The sequence below is a fragment of the Lemur catta genome, chromosome 10 (genome assembly GCF_020740605.2).
Source record: "Lemur catta isolate mLemCat1 chromosome 10, mLemCat1.pri, whole genome shotgun sequence".
In the NCBI taxonomy this organism is placed as follows: domain Eukaryota; kingdom Metazoa; phylum Chordata; class Mammalia; order Primates; family Lemuridae; genus Lemur; species Lemur catta.
In genome coordinates this window covers 6,733,814-6,757,129 of record NC_059137.1, presented here as the reverse complement: position 1 = coordinate 6,757,129, position 23,316 = coordinate 6,733,814, and the positions used below count along the sequence as shown (strand labels likewise).

Sequence of the window (23,316 nt, the reverse complement as noted above, 5' to 3'; positions counted from 1 at the left end):
GTGACTTCAGACTGGTAGTGTGTGGCAGAAGCAAACAAATTTCTGGAGGAAGGAGCTTTCATCCTGGACTTAAAATTATTTGTCAAATAGTTTTTAAATTATAGTGAACAAGATATAGACAAAGATGATCATGTATGAAAGGAAATAAGACACCATGATTGAGAACCAGCAGAAAAGGGATAGTAGATGCCAGCACTAGAAACTTCATCCCAAGGCACAGCGCCACTGGCGTAACGTTCAGACCGTTGGATTTTTAAGCTCTGTCCTGTAGTAGCATGTCGACACTCTCCCCAGCCGACACCTCCCTGCTGCATTTCCAGAGACCTTTAAAGCACTTGCTCATTCCACATCCAGCACTTGCAAAGTGTGAGGTGTCAGGAGGAATTACTAAATTTCATTGTTTCTTTGCTGTTCTTTTTCCCACTAGGGGCCAAGTATTCCATCTAACAGTGTCTGGTGCCATTTTAGATGCTGAGTGTGTCCTCCCCGAACACCACTCTGTGGCTCTAAAGAACTGGGGGAGCCTCCATACGATGAGACCTATGGCAGCTCAGATGTCCAGGGATGTCCTCATTTACGAAGAGTAATTTTGGGGGAAAAGAGTCCTGCCCTATGTATAGTCAGACCTGTGTGGTTCTTGGGTGACTTTCAGGAATCTGTTGGGGTGGCTCCCTCTCCTGTCCTTGCTGCTGCCCCAGGCTGGCCTGGGTGTGGCCCACCCCAGTGCTGCTCACACCGCTCCCTCAGCGGCTGCTGTGAGCCCTGCCTCTTGGGGCTCCTGGTCATCCCAGCGGGGGCACCAGTGACCCAGAGGCCCAAGCTCTCCGGGTAGCAGAGCAGAGCCTGATTCTCTTCTGGGTCAGCCTGTTTACCCTTCCTCCTGCCTAGGGCACCGCCCACTCCCATGTCCAGGCTCCTCCTCTTGTTCCCTGTGGCTTTGGGCAGCGCCCACCTTTATGTGGCGTGAGGAGACTTGGCCAGGCCTGGCAGGCCCCAGTGCCTGATCAAAACCCAGGCTGGGCTGTTTCTTCCTGTGCCTCCCAGGCTATGGCCCTGTCCTCCCTCCTGCCTGAGACTGGAGCAGTTTCCACCCATGGCCTCCCTTTCTCCACCCCGTGTCCTGGGACATCTGGGTGGATGTGACCTGGGGCTGGGGGCCTGGCTACAGGGGCTCCCTGGACCCTGGCCTGAAGGAGACAAGTGTGGCCTCTGGAAACGTCTGCTGTGCCATTCAGTGTCCTGGTGACCTTAACCTAAGCCTGTTTCCTCATCTTAAAAATGGAGAAAAGCACAGGTCCCACCCTCACATGACTGTTGCAGGTCAGGCAGGCCGTGAAGCACTCACAGGCTGGCCAACGGCTCCCACCCCACACTGGCCAGGTGTCCACCCTTGGGGTTTCACATGTGCCGTCCTCAAGGGCCAGTGTCCCTCTGAGACAGAGATTCTCCTCTCTCTGCAAACAGAGCACTTGACTTTGCCAGGACACTCTTCCTCTACCAGGCGCATGTGGTTGGGGGCAGGTGCATGGCTCTGTTCAGGTGGCCGCTTCCCCAGACAACCCCTAGCAGTGTCTCCCCAGGCAGTGGCTGGGCCAAGCGTACTCAGTCTACTACAACTCCTGCTGGGCACACGTGGGGCGCAGCCACACTGCCCACCCCATCAGACTTGGGCCTACTGGCACCTGAAGTCCCCTGGGAGAGTGATCCCACCCACAGTCCACGGCCCAAGCCAAAGGTAGGTGGGAAGTTGCTGGTGACAAACAGAGCCCTGGGTCTGGCACCATTCTTGGCCCAGTGCCCTGAGGTCAGAGCTGACCCTTGGCTCCCTCACCCAGGCCCGAGGACTCCTCCTCTGGGAGCCATAGGGCCCGCAGGCTGCTTAGACACCAGCTCCCAGACGCAGGGAAAGCTGGAAGAAGGCAAGGCCAGGCACCTGCCCACCCTTCCTGCCCTTCAGCTGAAACACCTCTTCACCAACACATCTCCCCTTTATTAACCACCCTGCATGCTGGTGTTGTGCAACCACGAACGTGGTTCGGGAACCGAGCTGAGTGGAAGCAAGAGGGCCAGGGCTCGTGGCCGCATCATCCAGAAGAGCATGGCTGCCCTGCAGGGGATGGCGCCCTCCATGTGGCATGGGCTGGGACAAGTCCTCAGGGAGGCCCAGAGCCCCTCGGCCCCACATATAGGTCCTTGGGAGCTCAGGGATCAGAGTGTAGCCCTGGCCTGGCCTGGAAGAGATACATGTGGCATCTGGGAGCAGCCAGAGCGAAGACAGCGGGAAAAGGAGCCCTGGCCAGTCTCCTGCTCTGGCCGGGATGGGCTAGGCTGGTTCCCCTCCCCAGAGGAGGCCTCAGTGGATGACACGCAGGGGCCTGGGTCTCACATCCTACTCAGCTTTTTCACTCAGCGCCCAGGCCTCCGGCCACAGCAGGTGCTGGGGTTAACCCTCGCAAGGCACTTGGCTTGGGCCTGCAGGGCCCATTAGAGGATGCTGTCCCTAGCTCAGTCACATCTGGGGGGGACCAGGGAAGAGGGAACAAAGGAGTTGCGCCCTCGTGGGTGGCCCCTCCCAAGGTGTGCTTGGCTGTGGCGTTGGCAGGCCTGAGGCGGGGGGCTCAGAGCTTGGCCCGAGGGTGGCTCTGCAGCAGGGCCCGCATGTCTAGGAGTGCCTTCTCCAGGTAGTGCGCCAGGCGGGCGGCGTTGGTCTCTGCGCAGCTGTTGTAGGCGGACAGGGAGAAGTTGATGTGGGCCTCCATGGGGTTATAGCAGACACCGTAGCCATCTGGGACCACAGGCCCAAAGAACATGACGCAGTCTGTCTTGGCAGGGACCTGGGGACGGCAGGACTAAAGCTCTCATCTCTTCCCTGCGGTGGCACCATCCTGCCCTTCCATGTCTCGGCTCCCACTGTACCCTGCCTGGGACACCCCTTCCTCTTCTCTAAAAGGTGTGTTACTCCCTCTTATCCTTAGGGGTGGAGTCCTATTGTCATCTCCTCTATGGAGCCTTCTTTGACATTCCCTGGGGTTGGGGGCTCTAGGTGCTCCCTCCTTGGGACTCCCCTGAGTCTTCAGCACTTTCCAGGGGCCATCCCTGCCTCGCTGCCTAAACTACAAGCCCCTTGGGGGCAGGGACTGTGGTCTGTCTCCTGCCGTAGGCCAGCACAGGCTGGCACAGACCAGACGTTTGTTCACATCTGACCAGAGAATGAATGAAGCCGATTCTCCCATGGGGGACCCTGACGCCTTCCTAGCTGCCTGGGCTGCAGAGAGACCCCCTCCCCCAGCTCCTCCTCTGTAACTCAGCGGCTTTGGCAGTGGGCCCATGGTGGCCTGCATGGGCCACATCACCCCCAAGGTCCAACTGTCAGAGGGTTCTCCCCACCGCCTCCCTGAGCGCCCGGAGCAGTGGCCCACCTGGCTGGTGGAGAGGTGGAAGTGCATGGCAATGGCGTAGGAGGTGTCCATGAAGATGTCGGGCATGCTCACCAGGTCCTCGATGGCCTGCAGCTTTAGGCCCAGCAGGTGCCGGTCGAAGGCTTCCCCGCGGATCGCCTGAGGGGGTTGGGGACTGTCAGAAGCAGGGGCTGCAGGCCCACAGGGCATCCCTGCCCTCCTCAGCTTGTGGCAGTACTGTCCCTTACAGTCACTGGCCCCTTGGACCCATGAGACCAGAGTGTCCAGGCAGGAAAGCCCTTGCTCATAGGTGGGGAAACTGAGGCCCAGGGAGGGGCAGAGATCTGCCTAGGGAGGCAGGACAGTGCAGGATTTAAGAGCACAGGCCCTGAGCCAGATGGCTCAGCCCTATCGTGGCTGTGGGACTTTGGCAGGTCACTTACAGTTTAGAGCTTTGGTGTCTTCATCTGCACAATGGGGACAGTCCTAAACTTCCCTTGCAGGGTGGCAGTGAGATCTAAATGGACATCTGCACGTAACTTGGTCAGAGCCTGGACACAGGTGCTCAGAGACAGGGCCAGGATGGGCACCCAGGCCACCGGCTCCCTGACTGTGGCCCAAGCTGCCAGAAGGCAGGAACCCCAGGCTGCTGGACCATGTGCACCCTCCGCATCAGGCAGCACATGACCCAAGGGCCAGGGGCCTGTGCTAACCCTGGAACCCGGGACTGGGCAATTATTGGGCCCAACATCAGTTTCTCCAACTTTAAAATGGGGATATTCAGCCTTGCTCCAGGTGCTTCTAGGCTCAGGGGAGGGGTGGTCCTAGCTAAGGGTTGGCAGCCATTTGCTGCAGGCATGGACAGGCAAATGGAAGGACAGGTGGGAGATGCTAAGGGACAAGTGGGTGGGGACGGGTATGGCTTACTCACTCGGTCAGCATAGGCTCGGTGGGCCTGTACCGCCTTCCGTAGCAGCTCTACCCTCTCATGCTCCTAGAGGGGTGAAGGGCAGAGGGAGCTGAAGCACTGTCCCTTCCCTGTTCCTCATCCACCGCAGGAATCCACTCCCCACCCAGCATGAGATTCTGAGCTCCTTAAATGCAAGTCTTGGAATTGCCAACTCTTCAGTCCTCAGCCAGCGCCTGACATATAGCAGATGCTTACTGCTGATGAATAAGTGAATGGACAATTGAGTGGCTCCCTTTTCTCTTTGGCTGCCAGGAAGCTCAGAGCTAAATTCATGGATCCATCTTCTGTTAGATTCTCAGTGCCCATCACACAGCTAGAATACCGTAGGTAAATGTGTGTTGACAAAGTGAACAGGAAGGGAGGTAGCTCTAGCCTAGCCCACCCACTCTTGCCTCAGACTTCTCACCGTCACATTAGAGTCATCCATGGCCTTGACGAAGGCCAGTGAGTCCACGGAGGCTGAGCGGATGGTGTCTGTGCGGCCCAGGTGAAACATGCGCAGGGAAGCACTTTCGTAGGTGGCACACGCCTGCCCGTAGATCCTGGGTGGGAAACAGAGCTGAGCACATCCCTTGGAGGTTGCCCCACGCCTGACCTCAGGCCTTATCCCTCCTTCGTGGGCTGGTGGGGTGCACCTGTAGTAGGCCAGCTGTAGGGCCATCTGGATGAAGGCATCTGGGCTCAGCTTCTCAGACTTGGGGAAGTCCTTTCCAAAGTGGTGGAACACCGTCACTGTGATGTCCAGGTCCTGGATCATGCTGGGGGTGTGGGAGGAGCGGGTGAGATGCAGGCTGCCGGCAGCCCCTGCCAGCCCCAGGGAAGGCCTGGGAGCAGTCTCAGAACCAGACAGGGTATGATGACAGACCTGGCACAGGAGCCTCTCAGACTCAAGGGCCCTGGCCTTGCCCACCCAGCATCGGGGCAGCGGGGGTGCGCACTCACATGCTGAGGTTCTGCTTGGCCTTCTCAATGTCGCTCTTGATCTCGGGGGTGATGTTGAACCGCAGCTTCTTGGGCATGGGCAGGGGCACCATGGGAGACCGAACGAGTTCAGGCTTCTTCCTGCACAGAACTCGGGGCCTCAGCCTCGTGGGGGGCCCCAGAGCCTGGGTCTGTGCTGGGAATGGGGTGGGGAGGGTGGGTCCCTGAATCTGAGGGCAGCCCAGGGAGACTCAGGCTGGCTCTTCTGGAAACTGCCTTCACTCCAGCTTTCAGGGGGCCAATGGAGAAGGCCTAGAGAGGGGAAGGGGCTCATCTAAGGTCACACAGCTGGGAAGTGGCAGAGCCAGAATTCAGACCCAGATCTGCTGGCTTCCTTTGAAAAAGCAAGTTCCTAGGTGCAAAGGAGAATGACATTCCCCTACGAGCCAGGTCTGTCACCTGTGTGTCACCTGTCACCAGGAGCTAAGGAGTTGGGCAGGATGTTACCATACTCACGTGAACTCGATCACATAGTCCACAAGGGTGACGATGGGGGGCCCCTCTGCCGCTGCGTGCTCATAAACGAGCCCACAAGAGCCATCTTCTGCCACGATGAACTGTGGATGCGGGAACCCCATCAGCCCCAGGTCCCTGGAGGTGGCTCCCGACCCAGCCACTCTCTAGTTGGGTCTCCCGAGAAGGGCCTGTCTGCAGCCATCTCAGGGGGTCATGCTGACTTATTATTGTGAGTAATGGCTAACACTCACCCAGTGCGCGGGGCGGCCCGTCTCAGGCACATCCCATGCTGCGCACACCCGAGTCCTCGGAACTACCCTACCGGAAAGGTCTTCACCACCCCCTTTCATGGGTGCAGAGAGGGAAAGAAAGATCATACCACTTTGCCTGACCCACATGCCAGGCTCACTATGACGTACTGAGGGTGACAGCAGTTTCCGGGCCAGCGGGCAGGATAGTAATGACAGGCTGGCTGTGTGGTAGTTACAGCGGCGTCTAGCCTACTGGCTTCTCACCTGCTTTATAAGCTGGGAGGCCAGGGACGCCGGCTAGGAAGGGCAGGAAGTTGTGAGGCTGCAGAGGCCCACGTTTAGGTGTGTGTGTGGGTGGGTGGGAGCCACCGCCCTGCTGGGCCCTCACCTGCAACGTCTTGTCGAACCAGCGGTTGCCGCTGTTGAGCTTGCTGCCACCCCCGTGCAGCATCTGGCCGGCCACATGGTTGCGGTACACATCCTCAGAGACCCGGGGCACGGGCGCGTCCAGGCACACGGTGAAGATGCTCTTCTGGATGGAGCGCACTGACTCCCGGTTCACTTTGTCTTTGGCAGCATGAGGGGGGTGGGGGCACAGATGGGGGTGAGTCTCAGGGCCTGAGGGAGCCGTGTAGCCCCTCTGTGGCCTCCTGCCTGGGGCGCTTCTGGCCTGTCTGTGTCTCTCTGGGGATGGGGAGTTCCCCACCTCAGGGAGCCTCCCCGGAATTCACTAAGTGCTGGGCCTGGGTTCAGAGCTTTGCACCCAACGGGGCCCTGCAGCCTCACAGCGAGTGCCCTGTGACACAGGGCCCAACACCTGGACCACTTTAGACACGGGAAATGGAAGCCCAGGGTGACACAGGGAGCTGGTGTGGCAGTCTGACTTTGGGGACAATGCCCCAACCAATACAGGCTTTGGAGGTTTGGGGGACCCTGGGGGGCAGGCAGAGTGTGGAGGCGGGGAGGCTCCTCAGCCAGAGAACTTGGACTCTAAGCCCAACTTGCTACCTAACAGAGAGAAACTGTCCTAACCAAACTGAGCCTTGGTTTCCTCATCCATAAAATGGGACTGCCAGCACCTGCTCTGAGCTGAGAGCATCCAGGGGAAACACGGCTGCCGGGCCTCGTGCCTGGCCTAACCAAGGTGTGGGAAGAGGCCTGGCTGTGTGGCCTCAGCATGGGACCCCCACCCTGGAGGCACCTTTGATGAGGGTGTTGTACGCCTTGGCCCAGGAGTTGCGGTGGTTGGAGGTGAGGATGCCCACGGGCTCCTTGTTGGTCTGCAGTGACGAGTTCCAGATCTTCTCCAGCTGCACGAAGATCTGATCGGAGGTGAGGGGCGTCCCATCGCTGTGGTACACATCCAGCTCAAAAAACTGTCAGGCACAAGTGGGTGGAGAGAAGGGGGCTGGCTGGGGTCTCAGGCTGAGAGCAGCCTCTCCCTGCCCCTGCCCACTGACACCCAGCCGAGGGGGTGGAGTCAGGCCAGGGGGAGAGGGAGGAGGCCCTGGGATCGCCCTCCTGTGCTGGGCAGGCCTGCAGCCCCTCCTGGCCTCCCTCAGGCTGGGGCTGCCTGGGCACCCAGTGGAGCCGCCAGGGGATGGCGTTCCTGCGGCACATGGGCATGTGGGCTGGGGGTGCTGGTCTTGTCCCCCTCCTCCCCTGCAGCAGGGTTGGGGTTGGCAACCGTGGGCGGGGCTACCCACCTGGTAGTTGTGCACCACTGTGATGTGCGAAGGAGGTTTCTTGGTCTTGCTGAAGTTGCTGACCGAGTCCTGCTTGGGGCCCGGCACGCGGCAAGAGGACAGGATCTGATAGTACTGGTTCATGCACAGGGGCTTTCCCCCCAGGTACTCCACGGGCAGAGTCTCACTGCAGGGGCAGAGGGACAGTGAGGGGCCACTGGGCACAGAAGTGGGGAGGAGGGCAGGGCCAGGTCCTGGTGGGAGCAGGGTCAGGCCAAGTGGGGGCTCACGGTTGGTGTCCCTGTGACCCCCTCAGCATGAGCAGAGGGCCAATCAAGGCAAATCACCTGGAAATTCCCTCCCTTGCCCTCTCTGGGCTTCAGTTTGCCAAGGGGGAGATGAGGCAGTGAGTCAACCTCCGTTTTTATTTTTTTAAAGAGACAGGGTCTCACTCTGTCACCCAGGCTGCAGTACAGTGGTGCAATCATGGCTCACTGCAGGCTGGGACTTCTGGGCTTAAGGGATTCTCCTGCCTCAGCCTCCTGAGTAGGTGGAACTACAAGTAGGCGTGTGCACCACGCCTAGCTAACATTTAGGCTTTTTCTTTTCTTTTCTTTTTTTTTTTGAGACAGAGTCTCACTCTTTTGCCCTGGCTAGAGTGCCGTGGCGTCAGCCTAGCTCACAGCAACCTCAAACTCCTGGGCTTAAGCGATCCTACTGCCTCAGCCTCCCAAGTAGCTGGGACTACAGGAATGTGCCACCATGCCTGGCTAATTTTTTTCTATGTATATTTTTAGCTGTCCAAATCACTTCTTTGTATTTTTAGTAGAGACGGGGTCTCGCTCTTGCTCAGGCTGGTCTCAAACTCCTGACCTCGAGCGATCCTCCTGCCTCGGCCTCCCAGAGTGCTGGGATTATAGGCATGACCCACTGCGCCTGGCCACAGGGTCCTCTTTGGATAGGATGGGGCAGGATTACCAGGAAGAGGTCCCAGCAGCTGGAGCAGAGGACAACCCCAGTGCTCAGTCTCCCAAACACCACCAGAGGCTGGGCCAACAGGAAGTGAAAGTAACAGGGCTTGGGGCAGGGCCCCCTGCCCCCATCAGCGGTGGCTGTGGTAATTAGGCAGGCCTGGGCAGGGGTGGGGCTGCTCACTTGTCAATCATGGCCTTGAACTCCAACACGCCCTCGATGAGTTTGGCAGCAAATCTGGAAAGATCAATGAGAGATTACAAGCTATGTGACTCCGTGAGGGGGCCCCTGGGCCAGGGACACCTGCTGGGTGAGGGGCAGGCCTAGTCTTCCCTCATTCCTCACTGCTCAGAGAGCCCCTGCAGCTCAGGGCAGGGGCTGGGAGTCCCAGCTAGCCCCTCTGTGCCTGCTTCCTCATAAGCTCTAGAGGGAGGCCGTCAGGACTCAAGGAGCCACTGGAGGCCAAGAGCCCAGCAGGACTTGGCGCTAGTCAACCGCCGTGTGCACGAGGCTGGATTAGGTGTCAGTGGGCTGGTTCCACCAGCAAAGGGCCCGAGTTCCTGAATCACTGCCTGGAGTCTGGAGGGGGCGTCATTCTGCCCTGAAGCATCAGCTATAGAGGGACCCAGGCCCCTGGGGGTGGTGAAGGGGTAGGGAGTGGCTTGACATGTCCCCAGGCCACCTCTCTCAGCCTGGTCTTCCTCACTGGACTGTCTGGGCTAATAAAGATGGGATTTCTGACCCATATCAATCAGCCCCAATGCCTGGGGCTGCCCCGGCCTCCGACATGGGGACCCTGGCTTGAGTTCTTGGGCCAGAACCAGCCCTTCCCCAGGTGCCCTGGTCCCTTTAAGAGAAGCAGGTGGTGGCAGAAGTGGCTGGTCCTTGGGCAGGAGATCCCTGTCACTGGTATTTTTATCTCTGGTAGGACTGGAATAGGGGCCAGGGCAGTTGTCATGGCCGAATGTGGAAAAGGAGACTGTGTACAAAGGTCACCCTGAGGCCAGCTGAGCAAAGTGGGGAGGAGGCACCAAGCTTGGGGTGGTGGGGAAGCCTCAGGCTTGGGCGAGGGCGTGCCTTCCTTCTGAGGTTTGGTGGTTAACAGGAAGTTCTGGAGCTGGACAGACCCTGCTTCCTGCGCAGGATCAGCCAATCCTGAACGGGGGACATGGGCAGCTCCCTTTACTGCTCTGAGCCGAGGTCTCCCCATCGCTAAAGGGGATGTTGATCCCCCTCCATAAGGCTGTTTGTGGGGATGAACCATGAAGGGGGTCAGGGCCCCTCTGATCTCCGGGGGCAAGTGGACTTGAGAGCCCCGGAAGCACCCAGAGCCCTGCCCCCGCTGCCTCGGGGCCCCCCAGCCCCAGCCGCTCACCGGAGCTGGCCCTGCAGATCCACGAAGTCCTGCTTGGGCAGCATCACACCCGGGCTGGAGTAGATGACCACAGGCTGGCGGTACTGGAGGTAGGCTGTCCTGAGCCACCACTCAGACAGCTGGGGAAGGACCAGAGCCTGTCAGGAGCGGGGCGGGACCTGGGGCCCCTTCCTCCCCAGGGCCAGGGGACTCAGCCATGCCCCATGCCCTCTGCTCCCTCTGTGGAGATTCTCAAAGTGAATGCTTAGATCCAGAAACCCTCCTCGCCCCCTATCCCACAGGCATCTTGCCCTCAGCCTGGGCAGTCAGTGTTAGCAGGAGAAATCGACAACACTGCTGAGAAAGAGATGTGAGAGAAAGGGTGGAGGGAAACCTGGGAGGGGTGGAAGGGGCAGCAAGGTGAATGATTTTTCTTTATCTTAAAAGTTTTCTGTCAATGACTCTAAGACATTTATAAATAAAAGTGTATGCCTGAATAGATCGAAAGGAAAAAAGGGAAAGATACATAAAAAGAAAGTCCACTGAGTGAGTTTTTGGCTGTCACCAGCTGGGAATTCTCCAGGGAGGCAGGAGACCAGGGTGTCAGAGCAGCCTGAGGGACTCTGGCCTCCCTGTGGCCTCAGACCCGGGAGTAGCCACCCACTTTGATCTCAAGGTCAGGGCACTCCTGAGGGGAGCTCACTGAGAGGGTAAGTCATGACAAGATGTGGGTGACACACTCTGAGTTTCCACTCTGGCTGTCCGTCCTCTGCCCCGGGGTGAGGGTCTCTCTGGGAGACCAGCCCTGGGTGTGGTGTTAAAGGTTCCTATCTTGGGGCTGTGTACACTCCGAGTGACTGTCACCCTTGAGCCTTCTGTGCTGACTGCAACACCCCCCAGCACACACCTAGTACACCTTTCTCTGGCAGGTCCCTCAAGCCCCAGAGAACTCCAGGTCCCCAATAGCCTTCCTCACCCCATTGCAAACAGCAGCAGGATGTGTACAGATTCCCCTGTGGCACCAGGCCACTGGCCTTGGGCCCTGGGCAAGGGGTGAGGAGGAGGCAACTTGTCTCAGGCTGCACAGCAGGCGACTGGTGGCCCCTAAGGATTGGGCCCCTGAGTCAGCCAGACCTTCCTGTGTAGCACAGGGCCTCCCTGAGAGTTGCTGTGTGGCTCTAGGCTTTCTAGGCTACCTCTCTGGGACTTTCCTCAACTGTAGATCAGGGAGGAGCAGACAGGAGCTCCCTCCCCTTGGGGACTCAGCTAGGGGCTCATATTCCACTAGGGATCCCTGAGCCTCTGGCCAGAGCTTGGGAGACAAGGGGAGACCCTGCAGGTATGGGCATTCCCTCAGTGAGAATCTGCCAGGTGGTGGCAGAGGCCCTTCAGGGGTCCTCTGAGTGGAGAGGGAGCCCCCTTAGCCAGAAGCTTCTGTTGAAGGAGTCCCAAAGCTAAACTAAATTGGAAAACCAGTGGACCTCTAGACTCTCTCAGGCCCTTGCAGGGCAAGCATCCTAATTCCAGAGTCTGAGGCTCTGACCTGCTGAGGATCATTAAATGCCACCCAAGGGGCCAATGCCTCCCTTCTGGTGTGCAACCTCCCAGCAACCCCTGAGCCCCAGGCTCGGAGTGCAACCTGCTCACCCCATGGCACCTCCTACAGCACAGTATTCACAGGGCCAGAACCCAGCTCTGCTGTTCTCCCACAAGCCAGCTTCTGCCTTGGTCATTGGGATCTTGGCAAATCTGCCCCACCCCAAACCCCACTGACGTTTTACATCCCGACTCAACCGCCCTCCACCCCATCAGCAAGTGTCATTGGCACTGCCTCCAAAATACTCCTGGGCCTAACGACTTTCCTGCTTGCCCTGGCAGTGCCAGGCCCAGCCTGCCACATCTACCTCGGGGCAATGGCATCAGCCTTCCCCTCACCTCTGCCTCCCATGCTTGCTTCAACCCAGCAGCAGGGCCCTGTTGTTCATCTTTGTGTAGGAGTATGAGATGCATACAGAAAAGCAAGTGTCCAAACCAAACACACCTGTGTAACAGATCGGACACAGAACCAGGGCACTCAATCACTGAAGGACACCCTGCCCCCGGAAGCTGTCCTCCTGAGCTCAAGTCTCCCCCTGAGCTCAAGTCCAAGATCCTTCTACGTGGCAGCCCCTGCCCCCACCTTCTACTCCTGCCTCTGTCCTGGCACACACAGGTGTTGCCACCTTTGCCCCTGCTGTTCCCTCTGTCTGAGACCCTCACGTCTCAGGCCCACCCCCTGCCCCTTCCTGACACCCAGCATGATGACACTGCTGTCCCCAGCCCTCCTCTTCCTCTTGACCCTTTATATTTCCATAGAACTTCACTGCCTGAAACAACCTCATCCACTGACTTGCATCCTGCCCATCACCTTCTCTCCCCACTGCTTGAAAGTCAGCTCCAAGAGGCCAGAAACTGTGTCCTTCTCGCTCTTCCAGAGCCCTGCCGAGTGCCAGGCACAGAGTATGTGTTGAGGAAATTCAGTGGAGCAAACAAATGAATGTGCCGGAGCAGCTGATACTGGAAAATTCTGTGTGTGCAGCTAGCTACAGGCCACAGCCCCAGTGCCATCCCACTCACCCAGTTGTCTGTCTTCCTGGCCCTGCGCTCCAGCCCCTTCTGTAGGCGTTCCCCTACGCCTCCTGAAGTCTGAAACTCATCCACCAGCTTCTTGGTTTGGGCCCATTCCTCCTCGCTCACGATGGGCTGCAGTGCCTTGAGGTAATGGTCCAGCGACTGCTGGAGAGGGGGCACGGGCAGCCGCGGCAGCGCATCCTGGTGTGCCTTGAAGCGGCCTGACACCTTCATCAAGGAGGAGGGCTTGAGGAAGCCCAGAGGCTTCACCTGTGGGCAGCAGAACATCCTGTATCTTTCTCTCACCAGCTCTGGGAGCCCTGGCAATTCCAAAGCCGCAGCTCTGGGCACTTATGTGCCTATCCTTGGGGGCAGAGATGGCCTCTTGGGTGGAGCCTTCCCTGGCCTCCCAGCCCTTGAGCTGTAGGTGTCCCCGCCTCTCAGGGGCCCGGAGACACAGGTAGGGATGGAGGAGGGTGGGGTGTGGCCACTGGTCTTGGCAGAGCTCAGGGGAACCAAGTCAAGATAAATGGCACCTTTGGGGTGACAGAGGTGAGGGGGACCTCCCACCTGTTTGGATGCCCAGACCCTGCCTTCCTGTCCCTGGGAAGGGAAGCCAGTCAGCAGAGGGAAGACTGCTCCTTCCCAGGGGTCCCCAACTCCTTCTCTCCCACCCTTTCCAGGTTGAGAAAAGGAGGGGAGAAGAGAGAATCAGAGCGAGCCAGAGAATGACAGCGTCCTTGGTGAGGGGGCCTCAGGCTTTCTCCTGCCTTGTGGGGGGGTGATGGTGCGGGGCAGTGCTGCAGGGAGAGAGAGCTGGGTGGTCTGGCATGGAGGGTGAAAGGTGGCAGAGAGAGAGAGCCCAGCAGACTTTGGAGGTGGGCAGAAGGAGAGACAGGGGTTCCGAGGCTGCTGGCACGGTAGGCGGGCAAGCGGCAGAAGCTCCGTTCTGTTCCATACCTTCTCTCTCTGCTGCCCGTCCTCCTCCATGGTAAGACTGAGGTTCTGAGCTCTGTCTGTCTGCCTTGGCTGGATCTCTAAGCCTAACTGTGCTACCAAGTACATGAGCAGAACCTAGCAAGAGACAGCCACTTGCCTGGGCTGGAAAGAGAAGAGAAGAGCCAAGGTTCAGGGGGAGGCAGGGTGGCAGAGGTGATGGCTATGGTGGCATCTGGGGTTGTGGCAGTGACAGGGGAAGCTACTGGACTCCAGAAGCTGCTCCACTGTCCTGAGCTTCCAGAAGTAGAGAAATGGGGAGCAGTGAGGAGGCTGCTGGTGGGCAGTGCAGCATGAGAAAACCTGGAACGCTCCCTCCTTTCCTCTCTGGGTGGGCTCAGTGCCAGGGAGGCAAGCCAAGAAGCATTAAAAAAATCCACCTGTCAGAATCTATGTAGGTCTTTCTGACAAAAGAAAACTTGGCAGGAATGCTATGCCACAGTCCTAAAATCAGCCCTGAAATCAGGGTTGGTGCAAGGGAGCAGACAGTAGGAAAGGGCCATCAGCAGACAGGGGCCGCCAAGAGCCCTGCCCATTTCCTTATCTTTCCCACACTCTCGGGGCCCTTCTGGGCCACCCCTCTATGAAGGCTGTCTTCTCCGAGCTGTGGCTCATTCAGCTGGGGGTCAAGAGTGGAAGACTTTTGCTATGAAAAATAAACCAAATGGCCAGGCACAGTAGCTCACACCTATAATCCTAGCACTTCGGAAGGCTGAGGCAGGAGGATGGCTTGAGCCCAGGGGTTCGAGGCTACAGCGAGCTGTGATGGTACCACTGCACTCCAGCCTGGTCGACAGAGTAAGACTCTGTCTCAAAAAAACCAAACCAACCAAACAAAAAATAAACCAAAGGATGCTGGTTTGGGGGGTGGACAAGACTTGAATTAGCAGATCCAGGGGACTCGGGCCAAGTTTCTCCTTGCCTCAGTTTCCCTGGCAGTGAAGTAACCAGGCCAGTCTGGTCCTGGCTGGAGGACCTGGCTGTGGGATGGGACACAGCTTGGGTGGCAGTGGCAAGGATGAGTGGAGCTCAGGGTGCTGGAATACCTGGCAGAGCCCCCAGGTCTGCGCCTGGACCTGTACTCTCAGCCCTCTGGCCCCACAGTGTCTGTCTGAGACAGAGCGAGACACAAGCAGGGATATGCAGGGATCAGAGAGGAAAGGAACCCAGATCAGCATGGCAGCATTGCTCGCTCCAGGCTGCCCCGTGGAGAGGGTTGAGGGCTACATGTGGACAGGGTGGGGAAGGAGGCTGCCACCTGCCGCCACCTGCCAGCCTGAGGCCTTTCTGAGCAGCCTAGCTTGATGCCACCCCGTGAGCTCCTCTGGCCACACAATTCCCCAGAGGGCATTTGACAAACCCAAGGAGGCAGACCAACTGGATTCGGCCAGAGAAGTGGCTCTGGCTCAGCGCAGAGACCACTCAGCCCGAGCGCGCGCGCGAAGGGTGTGTGAGGCAGAGAATAACTGGGAGACTGAAGGCCGGGCTGGTCTCTCCCCGCCTTGAGTCCGGGTCTAAGGGTGGGGTGCTGACTGAAGCCAGGGTCCCCGCTGTCTTTTCCCGGTCGTTGGAATTGAGTGCCGCAGGATCGTCCCGCCTCTGACCTTGCGTCTCAACCCCCTCCTCTGCCAAACGGGGACGCCCACCTGCCGACCCCACCTCACCAGCTGGAGGCCGAGTGGGACAGCGGCCGCCCGGCTGCGCCGCCCTAGCGGCCCGCTTCCCGACGCGGGCGCAGCTGCGCGGCCCGCCCTTCCCGTCCAGGGCCCTCCGACCCGGGCCCGGCCGCACTCACCACGGCCCTGGCGGCGAAGGCTAACATCTTTGCAGTCCGCTCCGCCTCCCGCGCTGGGCAAAGTCCGCGCTGTCGTGGCCGCTGGGGTCTCGGTTGGCCTCCGCTGGAGCCTCCGGGCCAAGGTCGCCGCGTCACCGCCGCCAGCCGGTAGAAGCGGCCCCGCGCCCACCCACCGGGTCCGGCCCGCGGCGGGCAGGCGGCCCGGGGAGGAGGGCTCGCGGGGCGGGGCCTCGGCGGCTAGCGGACCCCGGGCGGCTCGCTGCGGGCCCGGGGCGGGGCCACCGCCGGGGGCGGGGCCTGAGGAGCGGGGCCTGAGGGGCGGGGCTGTCGGAGAGTTAGCTGTCGGGAGACCCCGCGAGGTGCCGGTGCCCGAGAAGGGGGCAGGGCGAGGTCACCGTCCAGCTCTCTCCCTCCCGCCTCCAAATGCCATCTAAGATGTTGGAGGCGGTGGTGTGCACCCCTCCAAGTGCGTGTGGTGTCCTTGAGCGTAACTCTCAGAGTGGTAGGAAGGCACAACCATGTTGACCGGAAAATGTCAGTGTCACCCACAAAGATGACAGGTGGGAACTGCCCGGCGAAAACGTGGCTGCGCACCAACTAAACTTGACGCCCCGCAAAAGCATGGCGGCCAGGGCAGGGCGTGAGCCGGCCGGGCAGCTTTGGTGCGCATGCTCCCCGAGTGCCCCGCACTAACGTGGCCGCAGCCCCCGGCAGCGCGGTAGCCGCGAGCTGGCCGTTGGTGGGCATGCTCTCTGAGTGCCCCGCACCAACATGGCGGCCGTCGTCGCTGGGGTGATTTTAATTCTCGGTGTTCGGTTATAGCCGGCCGGCGCTTATTTCTGTTCGGAAAGCTCGGAGCCTGTGGTGTAGTCGGGGAAGGCAGGGTGGGTGCGGGGGCTGAAAGGTGAGAGGGGACGGCAGGCATCCGGGCCGGCTCCCGGCGGGATCAAGATGGCTGAGGGCGAACGGCAGTCGCCGCCAGGTAGGGCTGGCAGGGCCGGGCCGGGGTGGGGTGGGGGCGCGAGGTCGGTGCCAGGCGTGGGGGCCGGGAGGGGGTGTGGTGTCGGGGGGCTCAGGCTGGGAAGGCTCAGGAGATGGAGGAACCCGAGGGGCTAAAGTTCGTGGGCCCCGAGGTGGCACAAGAGTCGATGGGCCTTAAGGGAGAGGTGGTGGCGGGTCGCTGGGAGAGAGGGCAAGAGCCAGGGGCTGCAAAGGGCTGGTGGGTGGGTCTCAACCCTGGGATTTGGGGAATGCCTGATGGGCAGCGCGGTGGCCAGAGAGGGAGGTCTTTTCCACATCTGGGCAGCGCGTGCTTGAGTAAGCCATTGACCTGCTGGGGAAGTTGCCAGGGATGGGGGCGAAAAGTGATTCAGATCGCTGTCTTCTGTATTGGATCCTGCTGGGGAGGCGGTGCTCTCTGGATCTGTGCCTGCCTCGCCGGCATTTTCAGCCCTCCTCCACGCCCTCCCCACTCTTCATCCACCTGATCTCTCTCCCTCTTGGAGGCTGGGCTCTGGGGTTTCAATTGCCGAGAATTTATTGAGAGAAACAGCGCTCAGTATCTAAACCACTAATTTAAAAAGGCTGGTTGTGCAAGGAGATGAGAGTCTCTCTCTGGCATCACCGTCTGTAACTTTTATTTACACCGTGGCCTCTTTTTAGTTCATCTCATAACTGGGATGGAGGTACTAGGGAGGGATCTTGTTATGGAGACTTTCCTGACGTTTCCTGGACTAGGGGAAGGCTGTTTGCTAACCCCCCTTGTGCTCAGACGGACGGAGTGGCCATAGATAACTTAAAATTCTGACCGAGGGGCAAATAAGTTGGCCAAACACAGCTGGTATTTTGAAAGGATTTGACAGTCCTTCTACCCTGTCTCAAATTTTGTGATCCCTGGGAAGGTCTCAGAAGAGAGAAATTTTGAAAATCAGATGAGGTATCCTTACCATGTCCCCCAAAACAGATGAACAAAGAGCTAGGTTTGGTCTGTTAGTGCATTCAAAATCAGACATTTATTTTATAATATTTTTGTACAAAACGTCTGTTCAAGTGCCCTTAGAAGTTCTGGTAATGACATCAAGAGATATGAGATATAATGCAACCAGAATTATCAGTGAGATGAATGTGTCTCTGAAGATGAATAGGGGTGAGGTGAGGAGAGAACCTGTGCAGTGAGAGAGAGGGGAGGGCTCAGGGAGATTATCTAGGCCTGGAAAGATTCAGGTCCCTGGAGGTGGTCCTCCTTTGAAATTTGAGACAGGACTTTTTGGAACAAGTGTAAAGAAGCTCTTAACTCAGTATAGCTGTGAAAACGTTGGATTTTGGAGTCACACCAGTGAGGCTCTGCCTGGCAAGTCACAGCCTCTGTGAGCCTCAGTTATCTCATAAAATGAGGCTACTATACTTTCTTCATAGAGTTTGTAGTGTGTATTCATTCAATAAGAAGATTTGTGAGAAGTGTGGGACATGGTAGGTAGTCAGTAAATGTTGATTGCTGTTATCCTTTTCAAAGTTTCAAAGTTATACAGGTTGAACATGTAGACCATTTCCCAAATGGTAGTTGATAATACTATATATTTTACTCTTTGGCGTTTTTTTTAGGAACAACTCTAAAACTCTGGATGTTTCCATCTTGTACTGTGAGCTCGTAGGGGATCCACTGTCCCTTGGCACCTTGTGAGAGACAGAATCTGGGACTAGAGAGACTGTGGGTGTGTCTTCATTTATCACAGTCCTGTCTTTGAAGCCTTGTTTCTTCTGTTTGGGATTGTGTATTCTGGCAATTTATGTGTGTTTCATCAGTAGTTTGTTACAGTGCTTCTTGGAACATAGTCTTTTGTTGGGGAACAGAATCTGGTCTGAGGACTTTCCTCCCAATGAAATATCCCTGTGAAATAATGTCAGGAGGCCTGTCCCCTGGCAGGGAACAGTTTTCTCAGACTTACAAATGGGCTATGTTCTCAAAGATCATTTGCAAGTTGATTATTTGGAATGTGGAATGCATTTTCCCATAAAAGCAGTGTGGTTAGGTTACTAGCCTGGCCTACAAAGCTTTTTATTTAGCATCTTACTTAAAGTAGCAATTTACTAATAGCAGGGTCCTCGATTTTGGGTTCTGGGAACAGGACTTGCAGGACAGGTGGTAGGAGGAAGAGAGCTTCTGGTCTCTTTCTGTGGCCCTGGTTTGACTTTTAAGTGCAGAGGTTTTTGTCTTGCTTGTATCTTGGATTCTCTATCCTTTTCCTTAGGTCTCCAAGACTCCTGGCACTTTTCCTTTCCTCAGGACCTCTCCAGCAGGCTTTATTCCCCTAAATGTCACATGTTCCAGAGCTTTCGTAGGTCTCTGTCCCTTTTTTTTCCATGCAGCTAATCTCAGCTAAGTTTTAGGAGAAAAGCAGTGGGACAAATTTATACTGCACTGTGAGTGACTGATAGTTCTTTACTCTTCCCTCTCTTTCTCTTTCCCTCACCTGGAAAATATAGAAGCTCCATTTAAAATTGTGGCTTTTTTCTGATTACAAAAGTACTTTTCTGATTGTAAATTCAGGTCTACAACTTCCTATCCAAAACCCTTGGGGCTGGGTATGTTTTAGAATTCAGAGTTTTCCATATCTCAGAAAACAGAACTCCATAATCAAAATTACTTCAGCAAATATATAAATACCCTCACTAAGTGAGATACATAAAGCCTATAAATGTCATTTAGGTTTAGGTATTATACCAAGTGAGCTTGTGATAAATTTTTTTTTTTGAGACAGAGTCTCACTCTGTTGCCCAGGTTAGAGTGCCGTAGCATCAGTCTCGCTCACAGCAACCTCAAACTCCTGGGCTCAAGCAATCCTACTGCCTCAGCCTCCCGAGTAGCTGGGACTACAGGCATGCGCCACCATGCCTGGCTCATTTTTTCTATATATATTTTTAGTTGTCTAGATAATTTCTTTCTATTTTTAGTAGAGCCGGGGTCTCACTCTTGCTCAGGCTGGTCTCGAACTCCTGACCTCAAGCAATCCTCCCACCTTGGCCTCCTAGAGTGCTAGGATTACAGGCGTGAGCCACCTTGCCTGGCCATGATAAATTTATTTAAAAACTAGGTTTTCAGAGCTTTTCGGATCTTGGAATTATGAAGAAAGGATTGAGGGCTTGTATTTTCCAGTGTGTCACAAAGTGACAAAGTGAAGGGAGTCCTAAGTATCGGGAAGATATATTTGGCTAGAGAGGCCACTTCTAGTAAGTATTTAATAGTTAGCTTTGCCATGAAGTTTGCCTGTAGGTCACCACATTGAACTGTCCTGGGTTTTCCTTTCCCTCACCTTCTGGAAGATGTGAAAACATTTAAAATTATGTCTTTTTTTCTGATTATAAAAGTACTATATACTTGTATTTAAAAATAATATGTAACTTGGAAAATGGAAGTCCTTTGTAAATCACACCCCCTAGAGATTACCATCAGTAACTTTGGTGTTAAATCCTTTAAATTTTTGCATTGTGTATGCAGTCATGCATTGCTTAATGACAGGGCAGTGTTCTGAGAATGTGACGGTAGGTGATTTCCTCTCATGCAAACATCATAGAGTGTACTTACATAAACCTAGATGGTATATATATTTTTATTTATGTATATAATTTCATATGAAAAACTAAATGTCCCGGCCCCATTACTGAACATCAGTCATTTCCCTTACTTGATCTGCAATGCTAACATCATTGCCAAATATCAGGTTTTTGTATGTCCTCCATTATAATCTCATGGGACCACTGTCGTGTAAGTGGTCTGTTGTCAGCCGATGGAAATGTTGTTATGCAGTGCATGGCTGTACTAATATGTGTATGTATTATTTGTAGTTAGTATATATAGTTGTTTTTACAAGTATGGGATGATACTATATATAATGTAGTGCAATTTTCTTTCTTTACTTTTTAATGTCTAAGCCATCTTTCCTATGTCAGCAATATAGATTTTATTCTTTTAAAAAGCTGTGATGAGGCCAGGCGCAGTGGCTCATGCCTGTAATCCCAGCACTCTGGGAGGCTGAGGCGGGCGGATTGTTTGAGCTCAGGAGTTCAAGACCAGCCTTTGCAAGAGCAAGACCCCGTCTCTACTAAAAATAGAAAGAAATTATATGGACAGCTAAAAATATATATATATAGAAAAAATGAGCCAGGTATGGTGACACATGCCTGTAGTCCCAGCTACTCGGGAGGCTGAGGCAGGAGGATTGCTTGAGCCCAGGAGTTTGAGGTTGCTGTGAGCTAGGCTGATGCCACGGCACTCACTCTAGCCCGGGCAACAGAGTGAGACTGTGTCTCAAAAAAAAAAAAAACAAAAAGCTATGATGAGACCGGACGCCGTGGCTCATGCCTGTAATCCTAGCACTTTGGGAGGCCGAAGTGGGAGGATCGCTCGAGGTCAGGAGTTCGAGACCAGCCTGAGCAAGAGTGAGACCCCTGTCTCTACTAAAAATAGAAAGAAATGATTTGGACAGCTAAAAATCTATATAGAAAAAATTAGCCGAGCATGGTGGCACATTCCTGTAGTCCCAGCTACTCGGGAGGCTGAGGCAGTAGGATCGCTTAAACCCAGGAGTTTGAGGTTGCTGTGAGCTAGGCTGACGCCATGGCACTCTAACCCGGGCACCAGAGCGAGACTCTGTTTCAACTGAAAGAAAAAAAAGCTATGATGATTTCCATTATGTGAGCATATCATTATTTACTCATCGTCTTGTCAATTGATATTTAGGTTGTTTCTAATTTTTTTTGATGCAATAAGTACATTTGTGTATATCTTTGACTATTTCTATAAGCACATATGAAGGGTAGATTCCTATAAGTAGAACTATTGGCTCATTGGATACATGCAGTTTTTACTTCAAAAGATAGTGCTGAGTTGCCTCCTTAGCAGGTCCTACCAACTAACAGTCCCACTGACAGTGCAGGAGAGTTCCTGTTTCCCTTCCCTTTCCCAGAACTAATGCCAGATGTTTTTAATCTGTCAAAGTTATTTGGGAAAAGAGATCACATATAATTTACATGTCTTTGCTGGAGGTTGGTGTTTTTGTTCAAATGTTTGTTGCAATTTGTATTTTTTTTCTTCTTTGAATTGCCTGTGTGTGTCTAAAATGTTAACTTGGTTGTATTTTTCTAACTGTCCTGCTTGGGTGGGGAGTGGGAGGGGAGGGCATGGTTATTGAAGGGATTGTCCATACTTCCCTGCTCTTTTTTTCTTGCAGGGTGAGGAAAGGCAGGGGACCAGTGGGTTTGGCTTAGCATGTCTGGTTTATGCTAGAGCTTGGGTGTCGGACTCTTGATTTAAAAGTGAGCGAGAGGGGAGAGAGAGAGAGAGGGCGCACGCGTGCGTGCGTGCGTGCGTGTGTGCGTGTGTGTGTGTTGGGGAGAGGATTCCATTTACCTATTTGTTTTTTCATTTTCTTCATCAAGATTCTTCGGAGGAGATCCCTCCAGCCACTCAGAATTTCCTTATTCCAAAAAAGGAGATCCACACAGTTCCAGACATGGGCAAATGGAAGCGTTCTCAGGTACCAGTGGTGTCTGCACTGTAGGTTGGAACAGGGTGAGAAACGTGGGCTTTTTCAAAGACAGTGGTTTTCTAGGCATGAATGGGGCTATGAGCTCCTGGCCCTTCTTGCCTTTGGAACCTGAGCTGTCAGAAGCTAGGGAGTGAGGTGACAAGGGAGCTGGGTGTCCCTCTACCTCGGGGACAGCACTCAGAGATGCTTTATCCTAAAGGTCTCGGGGCCAGTGCCAGGGTAACTCTGAAGAGTTCTGCTCCTGTTTCTCATAAACCATTGCCCCTTGAGTGTTACTCTATTGGCTGAAAATGAGTGTTCTCGATGGTAGAGTGGGTCACTTTGATTCTTGGCTGCAAATAACAGGAGGTGTGGGAGGCAGGGCATCAAGGGGAGAAGAGGTTATCTCATGGAAACCTCGGCCAGGGATGTGACTCAGCGTGAAAATACCTGGGAGTCGGGACTCAGAGCACTGGGAACAGACTGGCTTTCTATGCTGCTCAGCCCAATGGTGGGCAGAAGATAACAGCTTGTACCTCCCATGCTTCTGGTATAGGCTGTGGAAAGACAGATTGAGAAAAAGAATATCAATTTCAAATTCTCAGGGAAGGCCTTGGGTCCAGTTCCAGTTGGGCACCGATCCCCAGTCTGGTCATCTGGGCTAGCGGGTGTCACTTGTGCAGAGGGCATCATTTGTATAGGCAGGCAGGAGGCAGGAGCTCCTTGCATGCCTGGCAGGTTCTCTGTGCGGAATCTGCTGTGCTTACATTGCTCCAGGTTCTGCGCCTCGTCCTCACTGGGGCTTGAGCCCGTCCAAGCTTATCTGATTCCTCTTTCACAAGCCTGCCCTCTAAATATTTAGAGATGGTTATCATGTCTTACCAGATTGAATAGTTCGTTTAGCTTAGGGATAGCATCGTCTCTTCAGCTGTTCAAGGACATGGTTTGAGTCCTTTTGTCATCTTGGTTGCTTTACCTAAGGGTTTCTCAACCTTAGCACTGTTGACATTTTTGGGTGAATAATTCTTTGTTGTAGGGGGCTGTCATGCACACTGCAGGATGTTCAGTAACATCTCTGGCTTCTGCCCACTACATACCAGTAGCACCCCATCCCCCAGTTGTCACAACCAAAAATGTCTCCACATGTTTTCTGATATCCTCTGGGATCCAAAGCGCCCCAATTGAGAACCACTGCTCTACCCTGAACCTGTTTGTCTGAATCCAAATATGACACATCCCCTTGCTGCTTTCTATCCTTGTATTCCAGTGTGCTTTGCAGACAGGAATGATTGTGAACAGTGGCTATAGTGTTCAAGGGCTCAGA

General features: G+C 55.2%; 2 protein-coding genes across 7 annotated transcripts in view; one reads left to right on the top strand and one right to left on the bottom strand.

Moving 5' to 3' along the window:
* Nucleotides 1-1,969: 1,969 nt before the first annotated feature.
* Nucleotides 1,970-15,723, bottom strand: CRAT (carnitine O-acetyltransferase). 3 transcript variants are annotated; one of them, XM_045563227.1, is made up of 15 exons: nucleotides 15,469-15,542; nucleotides 13,638-13,778; nucleotides 12,684-12,947; nucleotides 10,089-10,207; nucleotides 8,897-8,950; nucleotides 7,763-7,928; nucleotides 7,258-7,432; nucleotides 6,445-6,623; nucleotides 5,806-5,906; nucleotides 5,311-5,430; nucleotides 5,004-5,126; nucleotides 4,775-4,910; nucleotides 4,330-4,392; nucleotides 3,420-3,557; nucleotides 1,970-2,834 (listed from the first exon to the last, which is right to left on the bottom strand). In XM_045563227.1, the coding sequence occupies exons 2-15, from the start codon at nucleotides 13,740-13,742 to the stop codon at nucleotides 2,619-2,621; spliced, it is 1,959 nt and encodes a 652-aa protein (XP_045419183.1). In that variant the 5' UTR covers nucleotides 13,743-13,778; nucleotides 15,469-15,542; the 3' UTR covers nucleotides 1,970-2,618. The 3 variants fall into 3 exon arrangements, with proteins under 3 accessions (XP_045419183.1, XP_045419184.1, XP_045419185.1); XM_045563228.1 differs by lacking the exon at nucleotides 13,638-13,778 and having other exon boundaries at nucleotides 15,469-15,723; XM_045563229.1 differs by lacking the exons at nucleotides 12,684-12,947; nucleotides 13,638-13,778 and having other exon boundaries at nucleotides 15,469-15,717.
* A 110-nt stretch (nucleotides 15,724-15,833) lies between these two features.
* PTPA (protein phosphatase 2 phosphatase activator) overlaps nucleotides 15,834-23,316 on the top strand; it is a 29,319-nt gene continuing 21,836 nt past the window's right edge. For 2 of the 4 annotated variants that reach the window (XM_045563223.1, XM_045563226.1), the window contains exons 1-2: nucleotides 16,097-16,450; nucleotides 21,904-22,001. In XM_045563223.1, coding sequence (XP_045419179.1) covers nucleotides 16,420-16,450; nucleotides 21,904-22,001 — 129 coding nt within the window. In that variant the 5' untranslated portion in view covers nucleotides 16,097-16,419. Of the gene's footprint in view, nucleotides 15,899-16,009; nucleotides 16,029-16,096; nucleotides 16,451-21,903; nucleotides 22,002-23,316 lie in introns of those variants that run through there. The other 2 variants (XM_045563225.1, XM_045563224.1) reach the window with 2 other exon arrangements.